Source organism: Melanerpes formicivorus, unplaced genomic scaffold, assembly GCF_026170545.1.
Source record: "Melanerpes formicivorus ecotype bairdi unplaced genomic scaffold, bMelFor1.0.p_v2 SCAF_129, whole genome shotgun sequence".
NCBI classification, from domain to species: domain Eukaryota; kingdom Metazoa; phylum Chordata; class Aves; order Piciformes; family Picidae; genus Melanerpes; species Melanerpes formicivorus.
Window position 1 is genome coordinate 48,836 of NW_027142481.1, and position 27,301 is coordinate 76,136.

The following is a 27,301-nucleotide window of genomic DNA, read 5'->3' on the forward strand; positions in this document are numbered from 1 at the left end:
GCTGCAAGTGCTCCCTGCTGGCTGCTGCTGAGCTTCTCCTCCCCCAGCACCCCCAAGGCCTTTTCTCCAGGGCTGCTCTGCAGCCAGTCCTTGCCCAGCCTGTGTCAGTGCCAGGGACTGCCCAAACATCCCAAAGACATCCAGGTGTTAAGGGGGAGGAAAGAACACCCAAGCAAGCAAAGTGCTGCTGCAGCTGGGCAGCAATTCCTCTCCACTTTCAGAACTGTCAGAGTTGGAAGGGAGCTCCAGGCTCAGCCAGCCCCAACCCCCTGCCATGGGCAGGGACACCTCACACCACAGCAGCTTGCTCACAGCCACCTCCAGCCTGGCTGCAAACACCTCCAGCCAGGAGGCTTCCACCACCTCCCTGGGCAGCCTGGGCCAGGCTCTCACCACCCTCCTGCCCAACAACTTCTTCCTCACAGCCAAGCTCCAGCTCCCCACTTCTACTTCTGCTCCAGCCCCCCCACTCCTAGCCCTCCCTCACCCCCTCCAAAGTCCCTCCCCAGCTTTCATGTAGTTGTGGAGTCTCCTTCTGTGGAGCCTTTGCAGCCCTGGCTGGATGTGTTCTGTGTGCCCTGGGCTGGATCCTCTGCTCCTGCTCTGCCAGGGGGCTGCCACTGGAAGCTCTCCAGAGCTCCCTTCCAGCCCCTAGCACCCTGTGAGCCTGGGGTCTTTATTTATGACCCCCTCTTGGGCTGTCCAAATTCTCTTTACCCCTGAGAGTTTAGTTCTGAGCTATGGCAGCCCCTGAGGAGCTGCCTGCACAGGTTGCTCTGCCCTTCCTCCCCCTGCCTGGAGCCTGCTGCCTGGAGCTCTTGGTGGGGAGATGTTTACCCCAAGGACTCCATTTGGCTGGGGGAAAAAGGATTGCTGCTCCACACAGGCTGCCCCAGAGGACAGAATCAAGCAGGTTGGAAAAGACCTCAGAGCTCATCCAGGCCAACCTCTCCCCCAGCACCATCTGAGCAACTCAACCATGGCTCCAAGGGCCTCATCCAGGCTCTTCCTAAACACCTCCAGGCATGGGGACTCCACCACCTCCCTGGGCAGCTCATTCCCATGGCCAATCTCTCTTGCTGGGAAGAATTTCTTCCTCCCCTCCAGCCTAAAGCTCCCCTGGCACAGCTTGAGACTGTGTCCTCTTGTTCTGCTGCTGGGGGCCTGGGAGAAGAGCCCTGGGGGTGCTGAGCCTGGAGAAGAGCAGCCCCAGAGGGGAGCTGAGCAATGCTCAGCAAGAGCTAAAGCAGCTGTGGAGAGCAAGAGGCTGGGGCCAGGCTCTGCTCAGTGGTGCCCAGGGGCAGGCCAAGGGGCAAGGGGCACAAAGTGGAGCCCAGGAGGCTCCAAGTGAGCAGGAGGAGAAACTTCTTAGATATGAGGCTGCTGGAGGCCTGGAGCAGGCTGCCCAGAAGGGTTGTGGAGTCTGGAAAGCCTCCAAAGCTCCCTGCCCAGCTTGGGGCAGCTCAGTGCCAGAGAGCTGGGGAGGTGCTGGAGCCAGGGCAGAGCAGGGCAGGGAAGCTGGGAAGGGCCTGGAGGATCAATGTGCTGAGGAGAGGCTGAAGGAGCTGGGGAGGGTTAGGGGGGAGGAGAGGAGGCTGAGGGAGACCTCCTGGCTGCCTGCAGCTCCCTGAGAGGAGGCTGTGGAGAGGCTGCTGCTGCTCTCTGCTCCCAGGGAAGGAGTGGCAGAAGGAGAGGGCACAGCCTCCAGCTGCAGCAGGGCAGGCTCAGGCTGGGCAGGAGGGAGAAGCTTTGCCCAGCCAGAGTGGTCAGGCAGTGGCAGAGGCTGCCCAGGGAGCTGGTGGAGTCCCCAGGCCTGGAGGGGTTGGAAGGTGGTTTGGCTGTGGTGCTTGGGGCTGTGGTTCAGGGCTGAGCCTTGCAGGGCAGGGGTTGGGCTTGGGGCTCCCCAGGCTCTGTCCCAGCCCTGAGTGCTTCTGTGCCTCTGTCAGGACAGCTTCTAAGAGTGGAGTCCCTCCTGCCTTACCTTCACCTGCTCTGGGGGGGCTGAACCCAGTTGTCTGAAGCCCCTGATGGCTTTTTCTCCCCCTGGGTGTGCTTCCCCTGTCCTCAGCTCTCTCTGGCAGCCATAGGAATCAGCATCTACAGGACATCAACGGTGGATGTGCTCCTGAAGAAGCTGCTGGAAGATCAGAACTCCTTCCCCAATTTTGAGCCCCTGGCCTACTGGCAGATGCAGTTCAACAACATTGCTGCAGTCACTGTCTTCTTTGTCTGGATTAAGGTAACCCCAAGGACCTGACTAAAGAGCTGGTTTACAGCTCCTGACCTGAGGGCACCTGGGGCACAGCCACCCCAGGAAGGCTCCAGGCTGGGGGCAGAGGGGCTGGAAAGTGCCCAGCAGAGCAAGCCCTGGGGGTGCTGGGTGGCAGCAGCTGGAGAGGAGGCAGGGGGTGGGCAGGGGGGCAAGAAGGGCAGCAGCAGCCTGGGCTGGAGCAGCAATGGTTGGGCAGCAGGAGCAGGGCAGGGATTGTGCCCCTGGGCTCAGCACTGGGCAGGCCACAGCTTGAGGGCTGGCTTGAGCTTTGGGCTCCTGGCTGCAAGAAGGAGCTGGAGGAGCTGGAGCAGGGCCAGGGAAGGGCAAGAAAGGTGGGGAAGGGTGTGGAGAAGAGGGCTGGGGAGGAGCAGCTGAGGGAGCTGGGGGTGGGGAGTGTGGAGCAGAGGAGGCTGAGGGAGACCTCCTTGCTCTCTGCAGCTCCCTGAGAGGAGGCTGCAGCCAGGGGGGGTTGGGCTCTGCTCCCTAGGAACAAGGGCCAGGAGGAGAGGCAATGGCCTCAGGCTGCCCCAGGGGAGGCTTAGCTTGGAGAGGAGAAGAAACTTCTTCCCTGCAAGGGTTCTGCAAGCCTGGCCCAGGCTGCCCAGGGAGGGGGTTGGATGCTCATCCCTGGAGGGGTTTGAGAGAGGCAGAGCTGTGGTGCTGAGGCCATGGCTCAGCCCCAGCCTGGGCAGAGGCAGGGAAGGGTTGGAGTGAATGACCTCAAAGGGCTTCCCCAAGCAGCCAGGCCCTCTGGCTGTGCTCACTGGCTCTGCACTCTCAGCCCAGTGAGAGGTGTAGCACATCCTCCTCTCCTGCCTCCTTGGTCTCAGGTGATAGAGGGAGAGGCAATAGCCTCAGGCTGCCCCAGGGGAGGCTTAGGTTGGAGAGGAGGAAGAATTTCTTTGCTGCCAGAGTGGTCAGGGAGTGGCAGAGGCTGCCCAGGGAGGTGGTGGAGTCCCCATGGCTGGAGGAGCTGCAGCAAGCTGTGCCCATGGCTCCTGGGGCCAGGGTCTGGTGGCCATGGGGGGGCTGGGTTGAGGCTTGGACTGGGGGAGCTCAGAGGTGAGGAAGGGTGTGGAGAAGAGGGCTGGGGAGGAGCAGCTGAGGGAGCTGGGGGTGTGGAGTGTGGAGAGGAGGAGGCTGAGGGGAGACCTCCCTTTCACACCTCCCTTCATTTGTTCCCATCCCCTGCCTCCTGCAGGAGCCTTGCCCTGGCCCCTCCGAGGCTCAGATCTGACCTTGGTGTGCCAGCAGCTCCCGGCCTGAGGGGTCACATCCTGCCTGCAGTGTGGGAGCTGCCCCTCTGCAGAGCTGCAGGGTGAGGAGGTGGCCTTCCTTGCCCTCCCAGCTGTGTGTTTCTCCTCCAGCTCTTCAAGTTCATCAACTTCAACAGGACCCTGAGCCAGCTCTCCAGCACCATGTCTCGCTGCGTCAAGGACCTCCTGGGCTTTGCCATCATGTTCTTCATTGTCTTCCTAGCCTATGCCCAGCTGGCCTACCTTGTCTTTGGCACCCAGCTGGATGACTTCAGCACCTTCCAGGGCTGCATGTGAGTCGAGGAATGCTTTCTCAGAGCCTCCACTGGGGGAAGGGAGTGAGGTCACCTGGGTGAGGGCCCTGCAGGGCCAGCTGATGGTTGCAGATGGAGCTCGGGAGCAGGATGGAGTTCTTGAGCCCCTGCTTGAGTTCAGAAGACCTCTCCTGGGAGAGGGGAAGGAGAATCATAGGATGAATAAGGTTGGAAAAGACCTCAGAGCTCAGCAAGTCCAAGCTGTCACCCAGCCCCTCCTGAGCAGCTAAACCATGGCTCCAAGTGCCACATCCGATCCCCTCTGGGACACCTCCAGGGCTGGGGACTCCACCACCTCCCTGGGCAGCTCATCCCAGTGGCCAATTCCTCTTGCTGGGAAGAACTTTCTCCTCCCCTCCAGCCTAAACATCCCCTGGCACAGCTTGAGACTGTGTCCTCTTGTTCTGGGGCTGGGGGCCTGGGAGAAGAGACCAACCCCCAGCTGGCTACAGCCTCCCTGCAGGGAGTTGGAGAGAGCAAGAAGGTCTCCCCTGAGCCTCCTCTGCTCCAGGCTAAACAACCCCAGCTCCCTCCTGGCTGAGTTTGGGTTGGGTTTGATTTGACTCCTGGCTGAGTTTGGATTGGGTTTGATTTGAGTCCTGGCTGAGTTTGGGTTGGGTTTGATTTGAGTCCTGGCTGAGTCTGGGTTGGGTTTGATTTGAGTCCTGGCTGAGTTTGGGTTGGGTTTGATTTGACTCCTGGCTGAGTTTGGGTTGGGTTTGATTTGAGTCCTGGATCAGTTTGGGTTGGGTTTGATTTGAGTCCTGGCTGGGTTTGGGTTGGGTTTGATTTGAGTCCTGGCTGAGTTTGGATTGGGTTTGATTTGAGTCCTGGCTGAGTTTGGGTTGGGTTTGATTTGACTCCTGGCTGAGTTTGGGTTGGGTTTGATTTGACTCCTGGCTGAGTTTGGGTTGGGTTTGATTTGACTCCTGGCTGGGTTTGGGTTGGGTTTGATTTGAGTCCTGGCTGAGTTTGGGTTGGGTTTGATTTGAGTCCTGGCTGGGTTTGGGTTGGGTTTGATTTGAGTCCTGGCTGAGTTTGGGTTGGGTTTGAGTTATCTCCTGGCTGAGTTTGGGTTGGGTTTGATTTGAGTCCTGGCTGGGTTTGGGTTGGGTTTGATTTGAGTCCTGGATCAGTTTGGGTTGGGTTTGATTTGAGTCCTGGCTGGGTTTGGGTTGGGTTTGATTTGAGTCCTGGCTGGGTTTGGGTTGGGTTTGATTTGAGTCCTGGCTGAGTTTGGGTTGGGTTTGATTTGAGTCCTGGCTGAGTTTGGGTTGGGTTTGATTTGAGTCCTGGCTGAGTTTGGGTTGGGTTTGATTTGAGTCCTGGCTGAGTTTGGGTTGGGTTTGATTTGAGTCCTGGCTGGGTTTGGGTTGGGTTTGATTTGAGTCCTGGCTGAGTTTGGGTTGGGTTTGATTTGAGTCCTGGCTGGGTTTGGGTTGGGTTTGATTTGCCTCCTGGCTGGGTTTGGGTTGGGTTTGATTTGAGTCCTGGCTGAGTATGGGTTGGGTTTGATTTGCCTCCTGGCTGGGTTTGGGTTGGGTTTGATTTGAGTCCTGGCTGAGTTTGGGTTGGGTTTGATTTGAGTCCTGGCTGGGTTTGGGTTGGGTTTGATTTGAGTCCTGGCTGAGTTTGGATTGGGTTTGATTTGACTCCTGGCTGAGTTTGGGTTGGGTTTGATTTGAGTCCTGGCTGGGTTTGGGTTGGGTTTGATTTGAGTCCTGGCTGAGTTTGGATTGGGTTTGATTTGAGTCCTGGCTGAGTTTGGATTGGGTTTGATTTGAGTCCTGGCTGAGTTTGGGTTGGGTTTGATTTGACTCCTGGCTGAGTTTGGGTTGGGTTTGATTTGAGTCCTGGCTGAGTTTGGGTTGGGTTTGATTTGACTCCTGGCTGAGTTTGGGTTGGGTTTGATTTGACTCCTGGCTGGGTTTGGGTTGGGTTTGATTTGAGTCCTGGATCAGTTTGGGTTGGGTTTGATTTGAGTCCTGGCTGGGTTTGGGTTGGGTTTGATTTGAGTCCTGGCTGGGTTTGGGTTGGATTTGATTTGAGTCCTGGCTGAGTTTGGGTTGGGTTTGATTTGAGTCCTGGCTGAGTTTGGGTTGGGTTTGATTTGAGTCCTGGCTGAGTTTGGGTTGGGTTTGATTTGAGTCCTGGCTGAGTTTGGGTTGGGTTTGATTTGAGTCCTGGCTGGGTTGGGTTTGATTTGAGTCCTGGCTGGGTTGGGTTTGATTTGAGTCCTGGCTGAGTTTGGGTTGGGTTTGATTTGACTCCTGGCTGAGTTTGGGTTGGGTTTGATTTGAGTCCTGGCTGGGTTTGGGTTGGGTTTGATTTGACTCCTGGCTGGGTTTGGGTTGGGTTTGATTTGACTCCTGGCTGAGTTTGGGTTGGGTTTGATTTGACTCCTGGCTGGGTTTGGGTTGGGTTTGATTTGAGTCCTGGCTGAGTTTGGATTGGGTTTGATTTGACTCCTGGCTGAGTTTGGGTTGGGTTTGAGTTATCTCCTGGCTGAGTTTGGGTTGGGTTTGATTTGACTCCTGGCTGAGTTTGGGTTGGGTTTGATTTGACTCCTGGCTGGGTTTGGGTTGGGTTTGATTTGAGTCCTGGCTGAGTTTGGGTTGGGTTTGATTTGACTCCTGGCTGAGTTTGGGTTGGGTTTGATTTGAGTCCTGGCTGGGTTTGGGTTGGGTTTGATTTGAGTCCTGGCTGAGTTTGGGTTGGGTTTGATTTGAGTCCTGGCTGAGTTTGGGTTGGGTTTGATTTGAGTCCTGGCTGAGTTTGGGTTGGGTTTGATTTGAGTCCTGGCTGAGTTTGGGTTGGGTTTGAGTTATCTCCTGGCTGAGTTTGGGTTGGGTTTGATTTGACTCCTGGCTGAGTTTGGATTGGGTTTGATTTGAGTCCTGGCTGAGTTTGGGTTGGGTTTGATTTGAGTCCTGGCTGAGTTTGGGTTGGGTTTGATTTGCCTCTAGGCTGAGTTTGGGTTGGGTTTGATTTGAGTCCTGGCTGAGTTTGGGTTGGGTTTGATTTGAGTCCTGGATCAGTTTGGGTTGGGTTTGATTTGAGTCCTGGCTGAGTTTGGGTTGGGTTTGAGTTATCTCCTGGCTGAGTTTGGGTTGGGTTTGATTTGACTCCTGGCTGAGTTTGGATTGGGTTTGATTTGAGTCCTGGCTGAGTTTGGGTTGGGTTTGATTTGAGTCCTGGCTGAGTTTGGGTTGGGTTTGATTTGCCTCTAGGCTGAGTTTGGGTTGGGTTTGATTTGAGTCCTGGCTGAGTTTGGGTTGGGTTTGATTTGAGTCCTGGCTGGGTTTGGGTTGGGTTTGATTTGAGTCCTGGCTGAGTTTGGGTTGGGTTTGATTTGAGTCCTGGCTGAGTTTGGGTTGGGTTTGATTTGACTCCTGGATCAGTTTGGGTTGGGTTTGATTTGACTCTTGGCTGAGTTTGGGTTGGGTTTGATTTGAGTCCTGGCTGAGTTTGGGTTGGGTTTGATTTGACTCCTGGATCAGTTTGGGTTGGGTTTGATTTGAGTCCTGGCTGAGTTTGGGTTGGGTTTGATTTGAGTCCTGGCTGAGTTTGGGTTGGGTTTGAGTTATCTCCTGGCTGAGTTTGGGTTGGGTTTGATTTGAGTCCTGGATCAGTTTGGGTTGGGTTTGATTTGAGTCCTGGATCAGTTTGGGTTGGGTTTGATTTGAGTCCTGGCTGGGTTTGGGTTGGGTTTGATTTGAGTCCTGGCTGAGTTTGGGTTGGGTTTGATTTGAGTCCTGGCTGGGTTTGGGTTGGGTTTGATTTGAGTCCTGGCTGAGTTTGGGTTGGGTTTGATTTGAGTCCTGGCTGAGTTTGGGTTGGGTTTGAGTTATCTCCTGGCTGAGTTTGGGTTGGGTTTGATTTGACTCCTGGCTGAGTTTGGATTGGGTTTGATTTGAGTCCTGGCTGAGTTTGGGTTGGGTTTGATTTGAGTCCTGGCTGAGTTTGGGTTGGGTTTGATTTGCCTCTAGGCTGAGTTTGGGTTGGGTTTGATTTGAGTCCTGGCTGAGTTTGGGTTGGGTTTGATTTGAGTCCTGGCTGAGTTTGGGTTGGGTTTGATTTGAGTCCTGGCTGGGTTTGGGTTGGGTTTGATTTGAGTCCTGGCTGAGTTTGGGTTGGGTTTGATTTGAGTCCTGGCTGAGTTTGGGTTGGGTTTGATTTGACTCCTGGATCAGTTTGGGTTGGGTTTGATTTGACTCTTGGCTGAGTTTGGGTTGGGTTTGATTTGAGTCCTGGCTGAGTTTGGGTTGGGTTTGATTTGACTCCTGGATCAGTTTGGGTTGGGTTTGATTTGAGTCCTGGCTGAGTTTGGGTTGGGTTTGATTTGAGTCCTGGCTGAGTTTGGGTTGGGTTTGAGTTATCTCCTGGCTGAGTTTGGGTTGGGTTTGATTTGAGTCCTGGATCAGTTTGGGTTGGGTTTGATTTGAGTCCTGGATCAGTTTGGGTTGGGTTTGATTTGAGTCCTGGCTGGGTTTGGGTTGGGTTTGATTTGAGTCCTGGCTGAGTTTGGGTTGGGTTTGATTTGAGTCCTGGCTGGGTTTGGGTTGGGTTTGATTTGAGTCCTGGCTGAGTTTGGGTTGGGTTTGATTTGAGTCCTGGCTGAGTTTGGGTTGGGTTTGATTTGAGTCCTGGCTGGGTTTGGGTTGGGTTTGATTTGAGTCCTGGCTGAGTTTGGGTTGGGTTTGATTTGAGTCCTGGCTGAGTTTGGGTTGGGTTTGATTTGAGTCCTGGCTGACTTTGGGTTGGGTTTGATTTGAGTCCTGGCTGAGTTTGGGTTGGGTTTGATTTGAGTCCTGGCTGGGTTTGGGTTGGGTTTGATTTGAGTCCTGGCTGAGTTTGGGTTGGGTTTGATTTGAGTCCTGGCTGAGTTTGGGTTGGGTTTGATTTGAGTCCTGGCTGAGTTTGGGTTGGGTTTGATTTGCCTCCTGGCTGGGTTTGGGTTGGGTTTGATTTGAGTCCTGGCTGAGTTTGGGTTGGGTTTGATTTGAGTCCTGGCTGGGTTTGGGTTGGGTTTGATTTGAGTCCTGGCTGAGTTTGGATTGGGTTTGATTTGAGTCCTGGCTGAGTTTGGGTTGGGTTTGATTTGAGTCCTGGCTGAGTTTGGGTTGGGTTTGATTTGAGTCCTGGCTGAGTTTGGGTTGGGTTTGAGTTATCTCCTGGCTGAGTTTGGGTTGGGTTTGATTTGACTCGTGGCTGAGTTTGGATTGGGTTTGATTTGAGTCCTGGCTGAGTTTGGGTTGGGTTTGATTTGAGTCCTGGCTGGGTTTGGGTTGGATTTGATTTGACTCTAGGCTGAGTTTGGGTTGGGTTTGATTTGAGTCCTGGCTGAGTTTGGGTTGGGTTTGATTTGAGTCCTGGCTGAGTTTGGGTTGGGTTTGATTTGAGTCCTGGCTGAGTTTGGGTTGGGTTTGATTTGAGTCCTGGCTGAGTTTGGGTTGGGTTTGATTTGAGTCCTGGCTGAGTTTGGGTTGGGTTTGATTTGACTCCTGGCTGAGTTTGGGTTGGGTTTGATTTGACTCCTGGCTGGGTTTGGGTTGGGTTTGATTTGACTCCTGGCTGGGTTTGGGTTGGGTTTGATTTGACTCCTGGCTGAGTTTGGGTTGGGTTTGATTTGACTCCTGGCTGGGTTTGGGTTGGGTTTGATTTGAGTCCTGGCTGGGTTTGGGTTGGGTTTGATTTGAGTCCTGGCTGAGTTTGGATTGGGTTTGATTTGACTCCTGGCTGAGTTTGGGTTGGGTTTGATTTGAGTCCTGGCTGAGTTTGGATTGGGTTTGATTTGACTCCTGGCTGAGTTTGGGTTGGGTTTGAGTTATCTCCTGGCTGAGTTTGGGTTGGGTTTGATTTGAGTCCTGGCTGAGTTTGGGTTGGGTTTGATTTGAGTCCTGGCTGGGTTTGGGTTGGGTTTGATTTGAGTCCTGGCTGAGTTTGGATTGGGTTTGATTTGACTCCTGGCTGAGTTTGGGTTGGGTTTGAGTTATCTCCTGGCTGAGTTTGGATTGGGTTTGATTTGACTCCTGGCTGAGTTTGGGTTGGGTTTGAATTATCTCCTGGCTGAGTTTGGGTTGGGTTTGATTTGAGTCCTGGCTGGGTTTGGGTTGGGTTTGATTTGAGTCCTGGCTGGGTTTGGGTTGGGTTTGATTTGACTCCTGGCTGGGTTTGGGTTGGGTTTGATTTGAGTCCTGGATCAGTTTGGGTTGGGTTTGATTTGACTCCTGGCTGGGTTTGGGTTGGGTTTGATTTGAGTCCTGGCTGGGTTTGGGTTGGGTTTGATTTGAGTCCTGGCTGGGTTTGGGTTGGGTTTGATTTGAGTCCTGGCTGAGTTTGGGTTGGGTTTGATTTGAGTCCTGGCTGGGTTTGGGTTGGGTTTGATTTGAGTCCTGGCTGGGTTTGGGTTGGGTTTGATTTGAGTCCTGGCTGGGTTTGGGTTGGGTTTGATTTGAGTCCTGGATCAGTTTGGGTTGGGTTTGATTTGAGTCCTGGCTGGGTTTGGGTTGGGTTTGATTTGAGTCCTGGCTGGGTTTGGGTTGGATTTGATTTGACTCCTGGCAGGGTTTGGGTTGGGTTTGATTTGAGTCCTGGCTGAGTTTGGGTTGGGTTTGATTTGAGTCCTGGCTGAGTTTGGGTTGGGTTTGATTTGAGTCCTGGCTGAGTTTGGGTTGGGTTTGATTTGAGTCCTGGTTGAGTTTGGGTTGGGTTTGATTTGAGTCCTGGCTGAGTTTGGGTTGGGTTTGATTTGAGTCCTGGCTGAGTTTGGGTTGGGTTTGATTTGACTCCTGGCTGAGTTTGGATTGGGTTTGATTTGAGTCCTGGCTGAGTTTGGGTTGGGTTTGATTTGAGTCCTGGCTGAGTTTGGGTTGGATTTGGTTTGAGTCCTGGATCAGTTTGGGTTGGGTTTGATTTGAGTCCTGGCTGAGTTTGGGTTGGGTTTGATTTGAGTCCTGGATCAGTTTGGGTTGGGTTTGATTTGAGTCCTGGCTGAGTTTGGGTTGGGTTTGATTTGAGTCCTGGCTGAGTTTGGGTTGGGTTTGATTTGAGTCCTGGCTGAGTTTGGGTTGGGTTTGATTTGAGTCCTGGCTGAGTTTGGGTTGGGTTTGAGTTATCTCCTGGCTGAGTTTGGGTTGGGTTTGATTTGAGTCCTGGCTGAGTTTGGGTTGGGTTTGATTTGAGTCCTGGCTGAGTTTGGGTTGGGTTTGATTTGAGTCCTGGCTGAGTTTGGGTTGGGTTTGAGTTATCTCCTGGCTGAGTTTGGGTTGGGTTTGATTTGAGTCCTGGCTGGGTTTGGGTTGGGTTTGATTTGAGTCCTGGCTGAGTTTGGGTTGGGTTTGATTTGAGTCCTGGCTGGGTTTGGGTTGGGTTTGATTTGAGTCCTGGCTGGGTTTGGGTTGGGTTTGATTTGAGTCCTGGCTGGGTTTGGGTTGGGTTTGATTTGAGTCCTGGCTGAGTTTGGGTTGGGTTTGATTTGACTCCTGGCTGAGTGTGGGTTGGGTTTGATTTGACTCCTGGCTGAGTGTGGGTTGGGTTTGATTTGAGTCCTGGCTGAGTTTGGGTTGGGTTTGATTTGAGTCCTGGCTGAGTTTGGGTTGGGTTTGATTTGAGTCCTGGCTGGGTTGGGTTTGATTTGAGTCCTGGCTGAGTTTGGGTTGGGTTTGATTTGAGTCCTGGCTGGGTTTGGGTTGGGTTTGATTTGAGTCCTGGCTGAGTTTGGGTTGGGTTTGATTTGAGTCCTGGCTGAGTTTGGGTTGGGTTTGAGTTATCTCCTGGCTGAGTTTGGGTTGGGTTTGATTTGACTCCTGGCTGAGTTTGGGTTGGGTTTGAGTTATCTCCTGGCTGAGTTTGGATTGGGTTTGATTTGACTCCTGGCTGAGTTTGGGTTGGGTTTGAGTTATCTCCTGGCTGAGTTTGGGTTGGGTTTGATTTGAGTCCTGGCTGAGTTTGGGTTGGGTTTGATTTGAGTCCTGGCTGGGTTTGGGTTGGGTTTGATTTGACTCCTGGCAGGGTTTGGGTTGGGTTTGATTTGAGTCCTGGCTGGGTTTGGGTTGGGTTTGATTTGAGTCCTGGCTGAGTTTGGGTTGGGTTTGATTTGAGTCCTGGCTGGGTTTGGGTTGGATTTGATTTGACTCCTGGCAGGGTTTGGGTTGGGTTTGATTTGAGTCCTGGATCAGTTTGGGTTGGGTTTGATTTGACTCCTGGCTGAGTTTGGGTTGGGTTTGATTTGAGTCCTGGCTGGGTTTGGGTTGGGTTTGATTTGAGTCCTGGATCAGTTTGGGTTGGGTTTGATTTGAGTCCTGGCTGAGTTTGGGTTGGGTTTGATTTGAGTCCTGGCTGAGTTTGGGTTGGGTTTGATTTGAGTCCTGGCTGAGTTTGGGTTGGGTTTGATTTGAGTCCTGGCTGAGTTTGGGTTGGGTTTGATTTGAGTCCTGGCTGAGTTTGGGTTGGGTTTGATTTGCGTCCTGGCTGGGTTTGGGTTGGGTTTGATTTGAGTCCTGGCTGGGTTTGGGTTGGGTTTGATTTGAGTCCTGGCTGGGTTTGGGTTGGGTTTGATTTGAGTCCTGGCTGAGTTTGGGTTGGGTTTGATTTGACTCCTGGCTGGGTTTGGGTTGGGTTTGGTTTGACTCCTGGCTGAGTTTGGGTTGGGTTTGGTTTGAGTCCTGGCTGAGTTTGGGTTGGGTTTGATTTGAGTCCTGGAACAGTTTGGGTTGGGTTTGATTTGAATCCTGGCTGAGTTTGGGTTGGGTTTGATTTGACTCCTGGCTGAGTTTGGGTTGGGTTTGATTTGAGTCCTGGAACAGTTTGGGTTGGGTTTGGTTTGAGTTCTGGCTGAGTTTGGGTTGGGTTTGATTTGACTCCTGGCTGAGTTTGGGTTGGGTTTGGTTTGACTCCTGGCTGAGTTTGGGTTGGGTTTGATTTGACTCCTGGGTGGGTTTGGGTTGGGTTTCATTTGAGTCCTGGCTGGGTTTGGGTTGGGTTTGATTTGAGTCCTGGCTGGGTTTGTGTTGGGTTTGATTTGACTCCTGGCTGGGTTTGGGTTGGGTTTTATTTGACTCCTGGCTGAGTTTGGGTTGGGTTTGATTTGACTCCTGGCTGAGTTTGGGTTGGGTTTGATTTGAGTCCTGGCTGGGTTTGGGTTGGGTTTGATTTGCCTCCTGGCTGGGTTTGGGTTGGGTTTGATTTGACTCCTGGCTGAGTTTGGGTTGGGTTTGATTTGAGTCCTGGCTGGGTTTGGGTTGGGGTTGACTTCACTCCTGGCTGAGTTTGGGTTGGGTTTGATTTGAGTCTTGGCTGAATTTGGGTTGGGTTTGATTTGAGTCTTGGCTGAGTTTGGGTTGGGCTGGTTGGGGTTTTTCCTTTCCTCCTGGCTGTGGTTGGGTTTTGGTGTTGTGCTCTCCTTACCCCCTGCCTGTGTCTTGTTCTGCCCTTGCTCTCCTTGCTGGCTCTTTTGGCTGGAAGATTCACTCAGCTCCGCATCCTCCTGGGAGACTTCAACTTCACCGAGGTGGAGGAGGCCAATCGAATCCTGGGACCCATTTACTTCACCACCTTTGTGTTCTTCATGTTCTTCATCCTCTTGGTATGTTGCCCCCAGCTGCTGGGGGGCTGGGGAGGCTGGCTGCCTCTGGCATCTCCTCTGCTCTGACCCCTGCAGCCTGGCTCTGCCTGCCTGCTCGCTGCCCCCTCACTTCTTCATCTTCATCCCGAGCAGGTTTAGCATCCTGTGGTTGCTGTCAGGCCCAGATGCTCCACATGACACACTCCCAGCCTCACAGCATGCTAGGGGTTGGAAGGCAAAGCAATGACTGCAGAGGAGCTCAGCAAGCACCTTGGGAGCTCTCCTCATCCAGCAGCAGTGGGCAGGCTGCCTTGGGCATCTTAAGCAAGCAGATTGAGCTCAGCTCCCCTTGAGATCACAGCTCACAGGGTGCTAGGGGTGGGAAGAGACCCCTGGAGAGCACAGGATCAGAGCTCACAGGGTGCTAGGGGTGGGAAGGGACCCCTGGAGAGCACAGGATCAGAGCTCCCAGGGTGCTAGGGGTGGGAAGGGACCCCTGGAGAGCACAGGATCAGAGCTCACAGGGTGCTAGGGGCTGGAAGGGAGCTCTGGAGATCACAGGATCACAGCTCACAGGGTGCTAGGGGCTGGAAGTGACCCCTGGAGAGCTTCCAGTGGCAGCCCCCTGGCAGAGCAGGAGCAGAGGATCCAGCCCAGGGCACACAGAACACATCCAGCCAGGGCTGCAAAGGCTCCACAGAAGGAGACTCCACAACCTCTCTGGGCAGCCTGCTCCAGGCCTCTGGCAGCCTCCCAGGCAAGAAGTTCCTCCTGATGCTGAGCTGCAACCTCCTGGGCTGCACTTTCCATCCCTTGCCCCTTGGCCTGTGCCAGGGCCCAGTGAGCAGAGGCTGTCCCTGTGCCTCCCTTCCTGCCCCCCAGCCCTCAGCTCTTGAGAGACATTGCTCAGCTCCCTCTCAGCCTTCTCCTCTCCACACTCAGCACCCCCAGGGCTCTCAGCCTCTCCTCATAAGAGAGATGCTCCAGGCCCTGAACCTTCCTTGTGGCTGTGTAGTAATTGTTTATTGTCCTTCTGCAGGGTTCAGTGGCTCTGGGGTCTGGGCACTGCCTGCTTGGCACAGAGTGCTGATTTTAGAACCACAGAGCTGGCAGGGCTGGAAGGGAGCTCCAGGCTCAGCCAGCCCCAGCCCCCTGCCATGGGCAGGGACACCTCACACCACAGCAGCTTGCTCACAGCCACCTCCAGCCTGGCTGCAAACACCTCCAGCCAGGAGGCTTCCACCACCTCCCTGGGCAGCCTGGGCCAGGCTCTCACCACCCTCCTGCCCAACAACTTCTTCCTCACAGCCAAGCTCCAGCTCCCCACTTCTACTTCTGCTCCAGCCCCCCCACTCCTAGCCCTCCCTCACCCCCTCCAAAGTCCCTCCCCAGCTTGCTTGCAGCCCCCTGCAGCTCCTGCAAGGCCACCAGAAGGGCTCCTGGGAGCCTTCTCCTCTCCAGCCTGCACAAGCCCAACTCTCTCAGGCTGTGCTCACAGCAGAGCAGCTCCAGCCCTCTGCTCCTCCTCCTGGCCCTGCTCTGGACACCTTCCAGCCCCTCCAGAGCCTTCCTGGCACAGAGGCTGCAGAGCTGGCCCCAGAGCTGCAGCTGTGGGCTCAGCACTGGGCTGGACTCATTCCTTGCTCCTCTAGTGGGAGGTTTCCCTGCCAGGGCCAGGGGAGGTGGAACTGGATGATCCTCAAGGTTCCTTCCAACCCCAAACCCTTCTGTGGATGTGATGCTGGCCAGGCAGGGGTCATTGCCACCATCCCCCCCAGCAAGCTCCTGGCCAAGCTGTCAGCCCCTGGCTGGGACAGCAGCTCTGAGCTGGGTTAGGAAGTGGCTGGAGGCTGAGCCCAGGGGGTGGGGGTGAATGGTGCCCCAGCCAGCTGGCAGGCAGGCAGCACAGTGCTGGCTGTGGCTGTGAGGTGTGTGGCCTTGGAGCCTTCTCTGGACACTCTGCAGTTCAGTTTGGAGCCAGCAGTCTGCAGAGCAGCAGGGGTCAGTGCCTCCAGGCCTTCACCTCAGTGCTTTTTAGTCAGCCCAGCCTTTCTCCTGGCCCTGTTGAGAAGCAGGAGCTGCTGGCAGGGTGGAGCTGAGGGCAGAGGGGGGCAGGGGCAATGTCCAGTGGGCTTCTGCCTTTCCCTCCTGCACAGAACATGTTCCTGGCCATCCTCAACGACACCTACTCCGAAGTCAAGTCAGACATGGCCCAGCAGAAGGCAGAAATGGAGCTCTCTGACCTCATCAGGAAGGTAAAAGGAAGCTTTCTCCTTGCCTGGCATCTCCTTGCTGACAGCTCACCCTCCCCTGCTGCTGGGGCCAGGCTGCCAGGTCAAGCTGGCAGCCCAGCTCTGGGCTGAGGGCAGCAAAGCTCAGCTGGGTGTCACTCCAGTGGGCAGAGCCTTCCCTCTGCACTGCACTCCTGGAGGGCCCCTGAGGGTTGCTGCTGAGGGCCCAGCAGCCTGCTGGAGGTGAGGCAGGAGCTGGCTGGCTGGCTAGGTGCAGGAGCACTGAGCTGCTGAAGCTGAAGTGCTGGCTCTCCACCTCCTGCTGCTCCAGGCATGGGGTGAGGCAGCGGTGGGGGCATGGCTGAGGAGCTCCCAGGGGCAGCTGCTGGGAAGGGAAGGGAAGGGAAGGGGAGGGAAGGGAAGGGAAGGGAAGGGAAGGGAAGGGAAGGGAAGGGAAGGGAAGGGAAGGGAAGGGAAGGGAAGGGAAGGGAAGGGAAGGGAAGGGAAGGGAAGGGAAGGGAAGGGAAGGGAAGGGAAGGGAAGGGAAGGGAAGGGAGAGGGGAAGGGAAGGGAGAGGGGAAGGGAAGGGAGAGGGGAAGGGAAGGGAGAGGAGAAGGGAAGGGAGAGGAGAAGGGAAGGGAGAGGAGAAGGGAAGGGGAGAGGAGAAGGGAAGGGAGAGGAGAAGGGAAGGGAGAGAGGAGAAGGGAAGGGAGAGGAGAAGGGAAGGGGAGAGGAGAAGGGAAGGGAGGGAAGGGAAGGAAGGGAAGGGAAGGGAAGGGAAGGGAAGGGAAGGGAAGGGGGAAGGGAAGGGAAGGGAAGGGAAGGGAAGGGAAGGGAAGGGAAGGGGAAGGGGAAGGGGAAGGGAAGGGAGAGGAGAAGGGAAGGGAGAGGAGAAGGGAAGGGAGAGGAGAAGGGAAGGGGAGAGGAGAAGGGAAGGGAGAGGAGAAGGGAAGGGAGAGGAGAAGGGAAGGGAGAGGAGAAGGGAAGGGAGAGGAGAAGGGAAGGGAGAGGAGAAGGGAAGGGAGAGGAGAAGGGAAGGGAAGGGAAGGGAAGGGAAGGGAAGGGAAGGGAAGGGAAGGGAAGGAGAGGGGAAGGGAAGGGAGAGGGGGAAGGGAAGGGAAGGGAAGGGAAGGGAGGGAAGGGAAGGGATGGGAAGGGAAGGGAAGGGAAGGGAAGGGAAGGGAAGGGAAGGGATGGGAAGGGAAGGGAAGGGAAGGGAAGGGTAAGGGAAGGGAAGGGGAGAGGAGAGGGAAGGGAAGGGAGAGGGAGAAGGGAAGGGATGGGAGAGGAGAAGGGAAGGGAGAGGAGAAGGGTAGGGGAGTGGAGAAGGGAGAGGGGAAGGGAAGGGAAGGGAGAGGGGAAGGGAAGGGAAGGGAGGGGAGAAGAGAAGGGAGAGGAGAGGAGAGGAAAGGAGAGGACAGGACAGGACAGGACCAGGTTGGAAGAGACCTTCAAGATCATCAAGTCCAACCTGTCATCCAGCACCACCTAATCAACTCACCCATGGCACCATCAAGTTGTTGGGAACAAAGAGCTTGACCTGAATCCCAGTATAGAGAAAAAACCCAGAGAATCACTAGCAGGATGTGGGCTGGACAAGGCCTTTCAGGTCATCAAGCCCAAGCCTTAACCTCCAAGGCCACCATGGCCCTCAGCAGCAGCTCCACCTCCAGGGATGAGCATCCAACCCCCTCCCTGGGCAGCCTGGGCCAGGCTTGCAGAGCCCTTGCAGGGAAGAAGTTTCTCTCCTCTCCAAGCTAAGCCTCCTGGGGCAGCCTGAGGCCATTGCCTCTCCTCCTCATTTGCACTGCCAGGAGCCCAGAGCTGGACACAGGACTCAAGCTGTGGCCTCAGCAGTGCTGAGCACAGGGCACAAGGACTTCCCTGCTCCTGCTGGCCTACACTCTGCCTGACCCAGGCCAGGATGCCCTTGGCCTTCTTGGCCCCCCTGGGCACACTGCTGGCTCCTCTTCAGCTGCTCTCCCCCCAGCACCCCCAGCTCCCCTCTCTGCCTGGCTGCTCTCAGCCACTCTGCCCCCAGCCTGTGGCACTGCCTGGGGTTGCTGTGGCCAATTGTGCAGCCCCTGGCACTTGGATGTGTTCAATCTCCTGCCCTTGGCCTCTGTTCCAGGGCTACAACAAAGCCATGGTGAGGCTGAAGCTGAAGAAGACTGCAGTGGATGACATCTCAGAAAGCCTCAGGCAAGGAGGGGGAAAGCTCAACTTTGATGAACTCAGGCAGGACCTGAAAGGGTAAGGAAGTTGTAACTGCTCTGGGAGTGCTGCCATGAGACTGGGTGAGGAAGGCCTTGCAGCTCACCCAGCCCAACCATCCTCTGCCTCTGCCCAGGCTGGGGCTGAGCCATGGCCTCAGCACCACAGCTCTGAAACCCCTCCAGGGATGAGCATCCAACCCCCTCCCTGGGCAGCCTGGGCCAGGCTTGCAGAGCCCTTGCAGCCAAGAAGTTTCTTCTCCTCTCCAAGCTAAGCCTCCCCTGGGGCAGCCTGAGGCCATTGCCTCTCCTCCTGGCCCTTGTTCCTAGGGAGCAGAGCCCAACCCCCCCTGGCTGCAGCCTCCTCTCAGGGAGCTGCAGAGAGCAAGGAGGTCTCCCTCAGCCTCCTCTGCTCCACACTCCCCACCCCCAGCTCCCTCAGCTGCTCCTCCCCAGCCCTCTTCTCCACACCCTTCCCCACCTTTCTTGCCCTTCCCTGGCCCTGCTCCAGCTCCTCCAGCTCCTTCTTGCAGCCAGGAGCCCAAAGCTCAAGCCAGCCCTCAAGCTGTGGCCTGCCCAGTGCTGAGCCCAGGGGCACAATCCCTGCCCTGCTCCTGCTGCCCAACCATTGCTGCTCCAGCCCAGGCTGCTGCTGCCCTCCTTGCCCCCCTGCCCACCCCCTGCCTCCTCTCCAGCTGCTGCCACCCAGCACCCCCAGGGCTTGCTCTGCTGGGCACTTTCCAGCCCCTCTGTCCCCAGCCTGGAGCCTTCCTGGGGCTGTGTTATCCCCAGGCAGGGACTGCTGCCAAAGGGCTGCAGGGACAGCCCCAGGGGCAATGGTTTGAGATGAGAGCAGAGCAGAGGGAGATTGGATGTGAGGAACAAGTTCTGCCCCAGGAGGCTGCTGGAAGCCTGCAAGCTTCTCCCAGGCTGTGCAGATGTGGGTCAGGGCAGCAGAGTCAGTGGGGGAGAGTTTGGGTCTGCAGGCCTTGCACAAAGAACCTTCAGAGTGTGCCAGGGGAGTGTGGAAGGAGAGAGGAGTGGGGAGGGGATGAGGTGGAGGAGAAGTCTGCACTTAGGAGGTGTCTGAGCCCTGGCCCCTGGAGTGTGCTGGAGCTGCAGGGGGCTGGCAGCCCACACTGCAGCAAGGCTTTGACCCTGAGGCCTGGGGCTGCTGGCTGCTGGCACACCAAGGGTCTGAGGCAGCAGAGATCTGAGCCCCTGAGGGCCAGGGCAAGGCTCCTGCAGGAGGCTGTGGATGGGAACTGACTGAAGGAGGAGCAGCAGGGAGGGTTGTGAAGGAGCAGGGTGCAGTCTGGGGGGAGAAGGACCTGGAGCTGGTGGAGAGGCTCCAGAGGAGGCCACAGAGAGGCTCAGGGGGTTGGAGCAGGCTCCAGGCAGCCCTTAGTGAAGGAGAAGGCCTTGGGGTGCTGGGGAGGGGGAGAGGCTGGCCAGGAGCAGGCAGTGAGAGGCTGCAGCACAGGAGGCCAAGGGCAGCCTGGGCTGCACCCAAAGCAGTGTGGCCAGAGCTGGAGAGAGGGATCCTGCCCCTCTGCTCTGCCCTGGGGAGACCTCACCTGCAGGGCTGGGGCCAGAGCTGGAGCCCTCAGCACAGGAGGGAGCTGGAGCTGAGGGAGAGGCTCCAGAGGAGGCCAGCAAGGTGCTGAGGGGGTTGGAGCAGCTCTGCTGTGGGGCCAGGGCTGAGGGAGCTGGGGGTGTTGAGCCTGCAGAAGAGAAGGCTGCAGGCAGAGCTGAGAGCAGCTCCCAGGCCCTGCAGGGGCTGCAAGCAGGCTGCAGAGGGACTGCTGCCAAAGGGCTGCAGGGACAGCCCCAGGGGCAATGGTTGGAGATGAGAGCAGAGCAGAGGGAGATTGGATGTGAGGAACAAGTTGTGCCCCAGGAGGCTGCTGGAAGCCTGCAAGAGGTTGCCCAGGGAGGTGGTTGTGGCCCCATGGCTGGAGAGCTTGGAGGGGAGGCTGGAGAGGGCTGTGGGCAAGCTGCTGCAGGGGAGGATGTCCCTGCTGAGGGCAGGGGCTTGGCCTGGAGGGGCTCTGCAGCTCCCTTCCAGCCCAGACCTCTCTGTGCTTCCCTGATCCTCCCCATGAGGACAGCAGAGGCTGTGGCTGAAGTTCTTCATGGTCTCTCCTCTGACCTTGGGAGTGAACCCGAGGAAAGAGAGAGCTTGAGAGGAGTTTGAGCTTGAGAGCTGCCAAACAATTGTCTCTAGCAGATCCCAGAGCCTCTCACAAATGTGGGGAGTGCCTGGGGGGTGTTCAGGGAAGTGAAGTTCTGAGAGGAGAAAGCTGCTGGGCTGGGCTGCCACTCAGTTCCAGAGCCCAGCAGTTCCAGCAAGGGTGTGGGAAGTGCAGCCTCACCCCAAAGAAGTTTCTCCTCCTGCTGAGGTGGAACCTCCTGGCTTCCAGTCTGTGTCCCCTGCCCCTTGGCCTGGCCCAGGGCACCCCTGAGCAGAGCCTGGCCCCTGCTGCTTGCCCCCCAGGCCTCAGCTATTGATAGGCATTGATCAGATCCCTCTCAGCCTTCTCCTCTCCAGGCCTGCAGGGGGTTGGCCTGGAGGAGCTTTGGAGCTCCCTTCCAGCCCAGAGCACTCTGTGGTGCTGTGGGAGGTGAGAGCTGAGCCTTTGGTGGGCAGGGTTGTGACTTTGTCGGGGTCAGCTGAGGCTCTGGCTGGCAGGGGAGGCTCTGGCTGGCAGGGGAGGCTCTGGCTGTGCTGTGCTGTGCAGAGCAGGCAGGAGCTGGGCCGGGGAGGCTCAGGGAGCTCTCCCTGCTGCCATCCAGCAAGGGCCACACGGACGCCGAGATCGAAGCCATCTTCACCAAGTACGACCAGGATGGGGACCAGGAGCTGACAGAGCACGAGCACCAGCAGATGAGAGACGACCTGGAGAAGGAGAGGGTGAGCCTGAGCTTGCCCCAGCAGCAGCAGTGGGGCTGCCAGCACTGCCAGCCCCCAGCCTGACCCCAATCCCCAGCTGCTGGGCTGCCCCAGCAGGACCTTCCCCTTCCCCTTGGCTCCCAGCCCTGCCTGGCTGAGCAGCAGGCTCAGAAGAGAGCAGAGCAGAGCAGAGCAGAGCAGGCTGGAAGGGACCTTCAAGATCATCCTGTCCAAGCCATCAACCAATCCAACACCACCTAAACAAATAACCCATGGTACCAAGCACCCCAGCAAGTCTCCTCCTGAACACCTCCAGGGATGGGGACTCCACCACCTCCCTGGGCAGCTCATCCCAGGGGCCAATTCCTCTTGCTGGGAAGAATTTCTTCCTAACACCCAGCCCAAACCTCCCATGGCACAGCTTGAGACTGTGTCCTCTTGTTCTGGGGCTGGGGGCCTGGCAGAAGAGACCAACCCCCAGCTGGCTCCAACCTCCCTGCAGGGAGTTGGAGAGAGCAAGAAGGTCTCCCCTGAGCCTCCTCTTCTCCAGGCTAAGCAACCCCAGCTCCCTCAGCCTCTCCTCACAGGGCTGTGCCCCAGACCCCTCCCCAGCTTTGTTGCCCTTCTCTGGACACCTTCCAGCAGCTCAACCTCTTTCCTAACCTCAGGAGCCCAGAGCTGGACACAGGACTCAAGCTGTGGCCTCAGCAGTGCTGAGCACAGGGCACAAGGACTTCCCTGCTCCTGCTGGCCACACTCTGCCTGACCCAGGCCAGGATGCCCTTGGCCTTCTTGGCCCCCTGGGCACACTGCTGCCTCCTCTTCAGCTGCTCTCCCCCAGCACCCCCAGGTCCCTCTCTGCCTGGCTGCTCTCAGCCACTCTGCCCCCCAGCCTGTGGGAGGGTCTCTGACCTTGCCACCCTCATTTCCACGCCCCCCTTGCCCATGGTGGTGCTCTGTGCCCCTTGTGCCTCACCCAGGAGGAGCTGGAGCTGGAGAGGAGCTCCCTGCCGCGGCCCCTGAGCAGCCGCAGCTTCCCCGCAGCCTGGAGGACTCCGAGGAGGAGGAGGAGGAGGACAGCGGCCACAGCTCCAGGAGGAGGGGCAGCAGCGCCAGTGGGGTCTCCTATGAGGAGTTCCAAGTGTGAGTAGCTCCTCCTGAGGGGCTGGGAGCTGTGCCTGGGGTGGGCTCCCCCCTGAGGGGCTTTGGGCTGGGGTCAGGGCTGGGGCTGGGGCTGGGTTGGGGCTGGGCTGGGGCTGGGCTGGGGCTGGGTTGGGCTGGGGCTTGGGGCTGGGCTGGGGCTGGGCTGGGGCTGGGTTGGGGCTGGGCTGGGGCTGGGTTGGGGCTGGGGCTGGGCTGGGGCTGGGCTGGGGCTGGGGCTGGGCTGGGTTGGGGCAGGGCTGGGGTTGGGCTGGGGCTGGGGCTGGGTTGGGGCTGGGGCTGGGGCAGGGCTGGGGCTGGGTTGGGGCTGGGGCTGGGCTGAGGCTGGGTTGGGGCTGGGGCTGGGTTGGGGTTGGGCTGGGCTGAGGCTGGGGCTGGGGCTGGGGCTGGGGCTGGGTTGGGGCTGGGGCTGGGCTGGGGCTGGGCTGGGCTGGGGCTGGGGCTGGGTTGGAGCTGGGTTGGGGCTGGGTTGGAGCTGGGTTGGGGCTGGGGCTGGGGCTGGGGCTGGGGCTGGGCTGGGGCTGGGTTGGGCCTGGGGCTGGGCTGGGGCTGGGCTGGGGCTGGGTTGGAGCTGGGTTGGGGCTGGGCTGGGGCTGGGGCTGGGGCTGGGCTGGGGCTGGGCTGGGGCTGGGGCTGGGGCTGGTGCCGGGGCTGGGGTTGGGGCAGGGCTGGGGCTGGGGCTGGGTTGGAGCTGGGTTGGGGGCTGGGGCTGGGCTGGGGCTGGGGCTGGGTTGGGGCTGGGGCTGGGGCTGGGGTTGGGGCAGGGGCTGGGGCTGGGGCTGGGTTGGGGCTGGGGCTGGGCTGGGGCTGGGTTGGGGCTGGGGCTGGGGCTGGGCTGGGGCTGGGTTGGGGCTGGGGCTGGGTTGGGGCTGGGGGCTGGGGCTGGGCTGGGTTGGGGCTGGGGCTGGGGCTGGGTTGGGGCTGGGGCTGGGGCTGGGGCTGGGGCTGGGCTGGTTTGGGGCTGGGGCTGGGCTGAGGCTGGGTTGGGGCTGGGGCTGGGTTGGGGTTGGGGCTGGGCTGAGGCTGGGCTGGGCTGGGGCTGGGGCTGGTTGGGGCTGGGGCTGGGCTGAGGCTGGGCTGGGGCTGGGGCTGAGCTGGGGCTGGGTTGGGGCTGGGGCTGGGTTGGGGCTGGGGCTGGTCCGGCAGGGCTAGGGCTGGGTTGGGCCTGGGGCTGGGCTGGGGCTGGGTTGGAGCTGGGTTGGGGCTGGGTTGGGGCTGGGCTGGGGCTGGGTTGAGCTGGGTTTGGGGCTGGGCTGGGGCTGGGGCTGGGCTGGGGCTGGGGCTGGGGCTGGGGCTGGGGCTGGGGCTGGGGCTGGGCTGGGGCTGGGGCTGGGGCAGGGCTGGGGCTGGGGCTGGGGCTGGGGCAGGGCTGGGCTGGGGCTGGGCTGGGGCTGGGGCTGGGGTTGGGGCAGGGCTGGGGCTGGGGCTGGGTTGGGGCTGGGCTGGGGCTGGGGCTGGGGCTGGGTTGGGGCTGGGCTGGGGCTGGGGTTGGGGCTGGGCTGGGGCTGGGGCTGGGTTGGGGCTGGGGCTGGGCTGGGGCTGGGCTGGGGCTGGGCTGGGGGCTGGGCTGGGGCTGGGGCTGGGGCTGGGGCAGGGCTGGGGCTGGGCTGGGTTGGGGCTGGGTTGGGGCTGGGCTGGGGCTGGGGCTGGGCTGGGGCTGGGGCTGGGGCAGGGCTGGGGCTGGGCTGGGGCTGGGCTGGGGCTGGGCTGGGGCTGGGCTGGGGCTGGGGCTGGGGCTGGGTTGGGGCTGGGGCTGGGGCTGGGTTGGGGCTGGGGCTGGGGCTGGGCTGGGGGCTGGGGCTGGGCTGGGTTGGGGCTGGGGCTGGGGCTGGGCTGGGGCTGGGGCTGGGCTGGGTTGGGGCTGGGGCTGGGGCTGGGCTGGGGCTGGGCTGGGGCTGGGTTGGGGCTGGGGCTGGGGTTGGGGCTGGGCTGGGCTGGGGCTGGGTTGGGGCTGGGGCTGGGTTGGGGCTGGTCCGGCAGGGCTTGGGCTGGTCCGGCAGGGCTGGGGGTGGTCCGGCGCGGACAGGGCGGGGCCGGGGCGGGGTCTGAGGGCGTGGCTCCCCCAGGCTGATGCGCAGGGTGGATCGCATGGAGCACTCCATCGGCCAGCATCGTCTCCAAGATCGACGCCGTCATCCTCAAGCTGGAGGCCATGGAGAGAGCCAAGCTGAGGCGGAGAGACGCCCTGGGGAGGCTGCTGGACGGGGGGGGGAGAGGTGGGGGGGCACAGCCCCGCCTGGGGGGGCAGCTGGGGGGTGTCCTTAGGGCACAGGGGGGAGCTGGGGGTGTCCTTAGGGCAGTGCAGGGGGGTGCTGGGGGTGTCCTTAGGGCACAGGGGGGCTGGGGGTGTCCTTAGGGCAGTGCAGGGGGTGCTGGGGGTGTCCTTAGGGCACAGGGGGGCTGGGGGGTGTCCTTAGGGCAGTGCAGGGGGGCTGGGGGTGTCCTTAGGGCAGTGCTGGGGGGCTGGGGTGTCCTTAGGGCACAGGGGGGCTGGGGGTGTCCTTAGGGCAGTGCTGGGGGGCTGGGGGTGTCCTTAGGGCACAGGGGGGCTGGGGGGTGTCCTTAGGGCAGTGCTGGGGTTCTGGGGGTGTCCTTAGGGCAGTGCAGGGGGGCTGGGGGTGTCCTTAGGGCAGGTGCTGGGGGGCTGGGGGTGCCTTAGGGCAGTGCTGGGGGGGCTGGGGGTGCCCTTGGGCCGTGCCGGGGGCTGTGAGCTGTCTCCCCCCGCAGGAGGAGAGGCTGTGCCGGGATGCGGAGGCGCCGCGGGAGCCCTGCCGGGCGCGGGGCCGGGCGCGGGGCCGGGAGCGGGGCCGGGAGGGCTGCGGGCGGGAGGAGCCGGAGCGCTGCGAGTCCGACGATGCTGCCTCCCAGCTCAGCCAGCGCCTCGGCACCCCCCTGGGGCTGCAGGCCCCCCGCGCCCCCCCCGCTCCCGGCCCTCCTCCTCACAGTCACACTGCCTGGAAGGGGCAGGGGGCGCCGCGGCCGCCGGACCCCCCCGGCGTAGGCTGAGCCGGGGCAGGGCGACCCCTGGCACCCCTTGGCATCCCCCTGCTGCCCTGGCACCACTGCTCCCCTGCTCCCCTGCTCCCCTGCTCCCCCTGCCCCCCTGCCCCCCTGCCCCCTGCTCCCCCTGCTCCCCTGCCCCCCCCCCTGCTCCCCCTGCTCCCCTTCCCACCCTGCTCCCCCTGCTCCCCCTGCTCCCCTGCTCCTCTTCCCCCCTGCTCCCTCCTGCTCCCCTGCTCCCCTGCTCCTCTTCCCCCCTGCTCCCCCTGCTCCCCTTCCCACCCTGCTCCCCCTGCTCCCCCTGCCCCCCCTGCCCCCCTGCTCCCCTGCTCCCCTGCTCCCCCTGCCCCCCTGCTCCCCCTGCTCCCCCTGCCCCCCCCTGCTCCCCCTGCCCCCCCTGCTCCCCCTGCTCCCCCTGCTCCCCTGCCCCCCTGCTCCCCCTGCTCCCCATGCCCCCCTGCCCCCCTGCTCCCCTGCTCCCCTGCTCCCCTGCCCCCCTCCTCCCCCTGCTCCCCTGCCCCCCCTGCCTCCCCTACCCCCCCTGCTCCCCTGGCACCCCCAGCACGGAGGGCAGCTGGCACAAGGGGGCAGAGCCAAGAGCAGCCTCAGCCCTATGGAAGGCTTTGAGATGTGCCAAGAGACTCTGGAAGGCCTCTCCAGACCAGTGGGAGCCTTTGAGATGTGCCAAGAGCTCCTGGGGGACATCTTCAGCCCTCTGGAAGCCTTTGAGATGTGCCAAGAGCTCCTGGAGGGCATCCTCAGTCCTCTGGAAGCCTTTGAGATGTGCCAAGAGCTCCTGGAGGGCATCCTCAGTCCTCTGGAAGGCTTTGTGGTGTGCCAAGAGCTCCTGGGGGACATCCTCAGCCCTCTGGAAGCCTTTGTGGTGTGCCAAGAGCCCCTGGGAGGCCTCTCCAGCCCTTGTGTCACGTTGGAAGTCAGTCAGCAGCAGTGAGACTTGGGGCTGGCAGAGGGAAACCCCAGGGGACAGGAGTGGCCCTCAGGGGGTGGCAGCAGCTCCCTGGGCAGAGCTCTGCCCCTGGGGGAGCAGCACAGCAGGAGCTGAGGCTGAAGCCCTCAGGGGAGAGGCTGAGAGGCCCTGAGCAGGGCTTTGCTTCCCCTGCAGGGGGGATGAGGAAAGGCTTCCTGAGCACAGCTGGCTTCAGGGCAGGGTGCTCTGCAGCCTGGCACTGGGCTTGGAGCCTCTCCCAGCTCCTCTGCTGAGCTCTCCTTCCCTGCTGCTCCTTCCCCCCCTGCTTCTGAGCTGTTAGTGCTGCCCTGACCAGCTGGGCTGCACTCAGCTTGCACAGCTCTGCCTCTCAGGAGGCCTCACTGGAAGCTGTGCCCAGGAGGTGCTTTGCATTGCTCCAGCAGCCACAGAGCTGGCAGGGCTGGAAGGGAGCTCCAGGCTCAGCCAGCCCCAAGCCCCTGCCATGGGCAGGGACACCTCACACCACAGCAGCTTGCTCACAGCCACCTCCAGCCTGCCTGCAAACACCTCCAGCCAGGAGGCTTCCACCACCTCCCTGGGCAGCCTGGGCCAGGCTCTCACCACCCTCCTGGGCAGGGGGTGGGCAAGGAGGGCAGCAGCAGCCTGGGCTGGAGCAGCAATGGTTGGGCAGCAGGAGCAGGGCAGGGATTGTGCCCCTGGGCTCAGCACTGGGGAGGCCACAGCTTGAGGGCTGGCTTGAGCTTTGGGCTCCTGGCTGCAAGAAGGAGCTGGAGGAGCTGGAGCAGGGCCAGGGAAGGGCAAGAAAGGTGGGGAAGGGTGTGGAGAAGAGGGCTGGGGAGGAGCAGCTGAGGGAGCTGGGGGGTGGGGAGTGTGGAGCAGAGGAGGCTGAGGGAGACCTCCTTGCTCTCTGCAGCTCCCTGAGAGGAGGCTGCAGCCAGGGGGGGTTGGGCTCTGCTCCCTAGGAACAAGGGCCAGGAGGAGAGGCAATGGCCTCAGGCTGCCCCAGGGGAGGCTTAGCTTGGAGAGGGGAAGAAACTTCTTGGCTGCAAGGGCTCTGCAAGCCTGCCCAGGCTGCCCAGGGAGGGGGTTGGATGCTCATCCCTGGAGGGGTTTGAGAGAGGCAGAGCTGTGGTGCTGAGGCCATGGCTCAGCCCCAGCCCTGGGCAGAGGCAGGGAAGGGTTGGAGTGAGTGACCTCAAAGGGCTTCCCCAAGCAGCCAGGGCCCTCTGGCTGTGCTCACTGGCTCTGCACTGTCAGCCCAGTGAGAGGTGTAGCACATCCTCCTCTCCTGCCTCCTTGGTCTCAGGGGATAGGAGGAGAGGCAATGGCCTCAGGCTGCCCCAGGGGAGGCTTAGGTTGGAGAGGAGGAAGAATTTCTCTGCTGCCAGAGTGGTCAGGGGACTGGCAGAGGCTGCCCAGGGAGGTGGTGGAGTCCCCATGGCTGGAG

At 59.8% G+C, this 27,301-nt stretch overlaps 1 protein-coding gene across 1 annotated transcript in view; it reads left to right on the forward strand.

The window, feature by feature from the left end:
* The window catches only part of PKD2 (polycystin 2, transient receptor potential cation channel), a 38,515-nt gene extending 12,658 nt beyond the window's left edge, over window positions 1-25,857 (forward strand). The window contains 12 exon segments of the mRNA XM_068168023.1: window positions 2,069-2,239; window positions 3,640-3,821; window positions 13,308-13,428; window positions 15,564-15,662; window positions 17,770-17,891; window positions 20,648-20,765; window positions 21,725-21,779; window positions 21,782-21,887; window positions 23,972-24,011; window positions 24,013-24,129; window positions 24,633-24,902; window positions 25,468-25,857. Coding sequence (XP_068024124.1) covers window positions 2,069-2,239; window positions 3,640-3,821; window positions 13,308-13,428; window positions 15,564-15,662; window positions 17,770-17,891; window positions 20,648-20,765; window positions 21,725-21,779; window positions 21,782-21,887; window positions 23,972-24,011; window positions 24,013-24,129; window positions 24,633-24,902; window positions 25,468-25,857 — 1,791 coding nt within the window.
* The last annotated feature ends 1,444 nt before the right edge of the window (window positions 25,858-27,301 follow it).